At 40.5% G+C, this 6,213-nt stretch overlaps 1 protein-coding gene across 1 annotated transcript in view; it reads right to left on the bottom strand.

Annotated features, from left to right (window-relative positions):
- The window catches only part of dgkza (diacylglycerol kinase, zeta a), a 121,422-nt gene extending 118,751 nt beyond the window's left edge, over positions 1-2,671 (bottom strand). The window contains exon 1 of the mRNA XM_016530735.1: positions 2,081-2,671. Coding sequence (XP_016386221.1) covers positions 2,081-2,364 — 284 coding nt within the window. The 5' untranslated portion in view covers positions 2,365-2,671. The remainder of the gene's footprint in view (positions 1-2,080) is intronic.
- Between the last annotated feature and the right edge of the window lie 3,542 nt (positions 2,672-6,213).

Below are 6,213 nucleotides of genomic sequence, written 5' to 3'. Positions count from 1 at the left end.
TATATATATATATATATTATATATATACACACACACACATTTTTTTTTCCATAGAGCCCTATTATAGAATCTTTTTATAAATTAAGTTGTAAGTTTTATGAATTCAGTTTGTTTAATTCAGATTAGACAGGAAACACAGAATTAGTGAAAAATAAAATTGAAATTGAGAAAAAAAAAAAAATTTCATATGGCCCTAAAAACTAACTTTTGTTATACTTTTAATATAGTTGTTAAATTGTATAAGTTTCATGATTTCAATCATTAGACATGCATTTTGATTTAATTTAACCATTAAAACGGAGTCCAGAAAAAATGAAAATAGAAAAAAACTGAATCCAGAATGTAAAAAATGAAAAAGGAATTTGGGAAAAATAAAGAGATTTCGTAGGGCCCTATCACTAGGGTTATATCAGCATCTGCCCTCCATGCATCAGGGTCAGACAGGCATTGACTCTGGTTGACTACTTTCACCAATGCAAAACCACCTGTGATTTCACAGTGTCCCTCGTCCTCTTATATAACACAGAGCAAAGAAGAACCCATCCACCATCAGACCCACAAACACATATGCAGTTCAATCACTTTACACTGCGTATTATAAAAACCCTGAACATTATTACATAATCAGCACAGCTGCTGCTGGTTTCATTTGAGATTAAACCAAGAGAGGAGAGCAAATCTGCTGTATTATGTCCCAAAGATACATTTACAATGGCCGAGAAAAACTGAGGAACCTGTACTTCCTCTTTTTTAGACCATCGAAGGTCAAGACTTTCAGTAACAACAACTTTAGCTTGTCCTACAGAAACTAAAAAGGGAAAAACACGTTTGTGGGACAACTCATAATGACAGAACACAGAAGTAACAGGTCATAACCCTTATCTGTAGATGTTGCAACCAATATCCAACACAAAAGCATGTGTTGCACAAGAAAAACTGACAAATTTATTACACTTTCTTATATAGCATTATTTGACTCCATTAAAACGTTCCATTATGTCAAATATAAGTTAGTCCTACATTACTGTGACAAATATTTTCAGTCACTATTCAAGGGAACAAGAAGTCCAATTGGTTAGCCCATGTAACATAATACATCAACTAACATGACACCGCAAACATAAAAAGAGCAAAGTGTCTGCTAGAACTTAAAGAAGACTTTTATTGGCCAACATGGCACGGCAAATAGACCAGTAAAGCAAAACACACTACAACCCCACTAAAATAACAGTGTGTAGTGCACACATAAATGCATTCAAACATCCTAACAGTGTAAACCATCACATACATTGTCAGATATGGCATTTTGCACAAAAAACACATGACTGATGTCACCAAGGTTTCATTGTAAGATCCTTCCACCAGGCCTAAGATAGCTGTGCTAATGATGATGACGTTGATAATGTGCAAAGAGATTCTGGCATCTGACACCATAATAATTCAATTTACAGTCATGACAAACTGGCCCTGATGACAGGAGAGCCATGTTGTTCGGCCTGATGAACTATATAATTGGTCACTATTTTCTAATAGACTACCACACTACCCGTCAAAACGAACCACAACAAAAAAAATAGTAAATGATGTTTATCTGAAAGTGTAACAATGCAAACAGGTTTTCTGTAAGGGGTAGGTTTAAGGTTGGGTTAGGGGATAGAAAATATCGTTTGGTCAGTATAATAGTAATAGAAGTCTATGGAAAGTCCCCTCAATTCACAGAAACCTAACGTGTGTGTGTGTGTGTGTGTGTGTGTGTGTAAGCTTAATACTATTAGGCTGGTAGTTAATAGGTTACAAGAATGTGGCGTTTCAGCTTATGCTGGAAGTAATCAAGATCATCCTGTAGTATCACGGGAGACGGGTCTTCAGAAAACGACAACATTAACCATGCTGCAAGTGAAATAGCTCTGACTGTAACTACTGTACACTAACAGAACAATTAAACCGTAATTGCCGCTGGTCAAAGGCCAGCTGAGACTGGAGGGAGTTGGTTTGAAGTTTGAAATCAAGCAAAGTGCTCGGATGTTTTGACGTTACCTCATTTACCCTGCTCTAGTCGTTTACCGTGAGTGAGATTTACCTGTATGACACCTGTTTCCGGATGGTGAGGTGTAGGAACTCGCTGCTCTCCGCCTGGTTTTCAGGAGACAGTCCTGCTTCTCTCCCCTCTGCTGCCAGTCGCTCAGTCCCGTTCCCCGGACACTCATGATGTTTTAAAGTTGCTCCGCTTTCAGAGAGGAACACGTCCTCCTCCTCCACCACGTCCTCCAAGCTCGGGGGTATCACGACCGTGATCGGAGAGTCCGCGGAGCTGTGCGCGGCGCGAGACGAACCGTCAACGCTCGCGACTGATGCTTCTGCCATTTATTAAACTAACTTGATAACGATGCAAAGTGTCACATTGAGAGGCACAGCCGAAGTTAAGAGGATATATGTGCTTTCCGTTTGGTTGCACGAGTGAAAAAGCAACGGAATTGTTGTTTCGGGACAGTTTGTCATAGACTTGATCATCATCATCAGACGACGACCACCTCCAAACACACAGCTGACTGTGTCACGAGACCCCGCCCACATGTACTACCGATTCAGGATTAGCCAATCAAGTGTGAGAATGCCAATAAACCCCGCCCATCATAACCACAGCCGCGGAATCATCCAATCACAAGAAAGAGCTCTCTCTCTCTCGCCGTCATCATAGACCGTCATACACATATACTAATCCTAAACAACAGGCTCAGACTGGCACAGAACCACAGCACTCCAAACAAACCTCAGGAAGCGCAAATTCCTTTTACTATCAAATTTGACCATTATAGCAATATTGTGTCAGAAACAAACTTGTCAAGATTATTCGTTTGTTGACAAATTGACAATATCTTTAGGCCTGTTTGTGGAAGAAGGAAGAGTGCCTTTTTGAATAGAGCATTGTTTTCTATTTGAGTAGTGTGTGTATGTGTGTGAACATCTTGTGATGTAAAACTCAATTCAGTACAATAAATCAAAAACAGACATAGTTTTGTTTTCACTGCCAATTATATTAATGTTATCGAGTCATGTAAGGTCAGTTTTACAGCCACCACCATGCAACACACTTCACAGATCACTGGTTGCAATACCAGGAAGATAATATTCCACCAATAACATAACAGTTTGTGTGGATCTGAATCCATGAAATAAGACAATCAAATGTAATCAGTAATCAGAATGTTGTCACACTGAATGAAATTTTGAATTATATTTACACATTCTCAGCTCTGAACTCTCCACTGGCTACAGGAATTCTAATGCAGCAACACTTCTGGGTATGTAAATGTTAGAGCACAACTTTTTTTTTTTTTGTCACACTTCACTGGCCGCCAGCTGTAGCTCAAATTCAAACCACCTCCATAATATTTACCCTGTCAAACATTTTCTTAAGAAAAAAATTTGGATCAGATTTTGACACTAAATGCTCCTTTTGTCAGAATGATACTGAAACACTTCTTCATTTGTTTTGGTCATGCAACTATACTTTTCAGCTCTGGGAAGATGTTAGTTATTTTATTTCAAGTGCTATCTTACAAGGTTTTTCAATGAATCCTAAATCTGTTATTTTTGGTTTCTTTGAAGCGGATTCAAATGCCTGCTTTATTATAAAACGTCTCAGGTTACTTACATTTACATTTACATTTACATTTAGACATTTAGCAGACGCTTTTATCCAAAGCGACTTACAATTGGGGGATACATAAAGCGATTCTTCTTAAAAGAGGCAAACAGATACAGGAAGTGCTTGTAATACCAAGTTTTTAGACATTGTTCAAATAAGTACACGCTAGAAAGAGAATGAATAGATAAAGAGAGAGAATTTTTATTTTTTATTTTTTTTATGATGGGGGTCCAAGAACTGATCCCTGAGGAACCCCAGTGACAAGTTGATGTGCTTTGGATACCTCCCCTCCCCAAGCCACCCTGAAAGACCTACCAGTGAGATGGGATTCAAACCAGCGAAGAGGAATCCCTGTGACGCATACTTATGTAACCATGGTTCCCTGAGTAGGGAACTAGACACTGAGTCCTCTAGGGGTCGCTATGGGGAACGCCTAGTCGTGACCCGTGTCTGAAGCATACATTGAAAAAACACCAACAACACGTTGGCCGGCGACAGCCATGACGTCACTACCGGTGCGACTATAGTATAAATAGGCTCTTAAAAGAGGACGTCTCACCCATAGAGAGATAGCTGGCCAGCGTTTCTCTATAGGTGCATCTTCTCATAACCTCTTTTGCGCAACTCGTATGCTGGAATCGATGGATGTATGAGGAAAAACGGCCTCTTCCATTCCTTCTCAATCTCTGTATGGAAAACAGGAAGAAAGGAAGGCTCACCTGAGCTGGAGGGTTATGGCCAGAAAAATAACGTTCATCGAGATACTTTCGCGACGTCACTTTCTTCGCCCGCTTCACGGCAAGTAAAGCCTCGCCGTGGCGCGATCTATAACTTTCAAAAGCTCATCATACGCAGGGCAGGAGGATTGGGAAGGCTCAGCCTCAGCTTCTTTGCCCTCCTCAGACATTTCATCGGCCAGATCTACCTGCGATACCCACAAGCTCATTCTCCTCCGTGCCTCAGCAGCGGGGGGTCCTGAATCGCGGGAAGCAGATGGCTGCCCCTCTTTCCTCGAAAAGAGAGACAAACGAGAGCGGAGCTTTTTCATTGGTAAAACGCTCGCAGTGCACGCCGATTGCCCCCTCGGAGACATCGCGTGCGTGCTCTTCGCCCAAACAAATAACGCATAGATCGTGTGTGTCATCAGATGTTAAACAACATCAACACGGATGCACACATCCTTAAATGCTTTGCTAGTGCTCGCCATAATGAGATAAATAGAGATCGCTCTTACCATTTTCTTCAGAAATGCACGCTTCAAACAAAACAGTCAATGAAGACGAAGAAGAGAATGATGTGTGCTCCCGGCGCCTATTTACACTATAGTCGCACCGGTAGTGACGTCATGGCTGTCACCGGCCAACAAGTTGGTGTTTTTTCAATATATGCTTCAGACACGGGTCACGACGAGGCGTTCCCCATAGCGACCCCTAGAGGACGCAGTTCGAAGTTCCCATGAAAGGGAAACCAGTTTGCTTAGTATCATTAACTGTATATCGCTCATGGTGTCGCCAACGTGTGGCGTTTCAAGCTCTTCGAAAAAGTGAATAATTTTGTGAAGCAATTGGTTCAGTTGATTAAAAGTTTTGCAGCTTATTTTCTCCCGTCACCAGTTTGACACATTTTTTTTTTTTTTTAATGTTGAAGCTTTTACCTTAATGATAGGGTTCTTAGAACCCCGTTTCACGCACGAGGCACGAGCGCAAAAGTCGAATAAGTCTGTCTCATTGTGTGTTGTATTGAAAAACAATAGAAACTCTATACAGTTGATTGTAAAGGGCGACCGCATACAATGTAAAAATCTATAAGAGTATTATCCTCCTGAGACCCTGCATCCTCATAGGAGGACATTATATTTTAGTGAACGTCTCTGAGACTATACATGCCACAGTTTGAAGTCTGGATGTCCTGTACAGAGCACATTCAGGGCTTTTCAGAGATACTAAACGTTTGGATGTTTCACCATGACCACTCCCTCTCCTTTGTCTTCAGAAATGTCTGGTATTAACAACACGGATGCACACATCCTCTAAACGCTTTGCTAGTGCTCGTCATAATGATATGAATAGAGATAGCTCTTACCACAGAAATGCACGCTTCAAACAAAACAGTCAATGAAGACGAAGAAGAGGATGATGTGTTCTCCCGCTCCCTATTTATACTATAGTCGCACTGGTAGTGACGTCATGGCTGTCGCCGGCCAACGTGTTGTTGGTGTTTTTTCAGTGTATGCTTCAGACACGGGTCACGACGAGGCGTTCCCCATAGCGACCCCTAGAGGACGCAGTTCGAAGTTCCCATGAAAGGTAACTGATTTTCTTTCTATGTAGATTTTATATTCATAAATGTAAATTTTCAAACTGTAAACCATTTTTGTAGTATTCTTACAAGAGATAAAACATTATTTACTTACTATTTCATTCTCACTTAACAAAAAAGCTCTCAAAACATGTACAGTTTGCACAGCCTACAAACTCTTTACTGTATTTAATGTGTAATTTTTATTAATTTGTGTAATGCCCTCTTATTTCCTTTTCTTTTTTCCCCTTTGTCTTTTTTTTTTT

The sequence above is a fragment of the Sinocyclocheilus rhinocerous genome, unplaced genomic scaffold, assembly GCF_001515625.1.
Source record: "Sinocyclocheilus rhinocerous isolate Xijiao unplaced genomic scaffold, SAMN03320098_v1.1 scaffold1115, whole genome shotgun sequence".
Taxonomy (NCBI): Eukaryota; Metazoa; Chordata; class Actinopteri; order Cypriniformes; family Cyprinidae; genus Sinocyclocheilus; species Sinocyclocheilus rhinocerous.
Note: the sequence above shows the minus strand (reverse complement) of the source record. Positions and strands in the feature narration are given on the sequence as shown.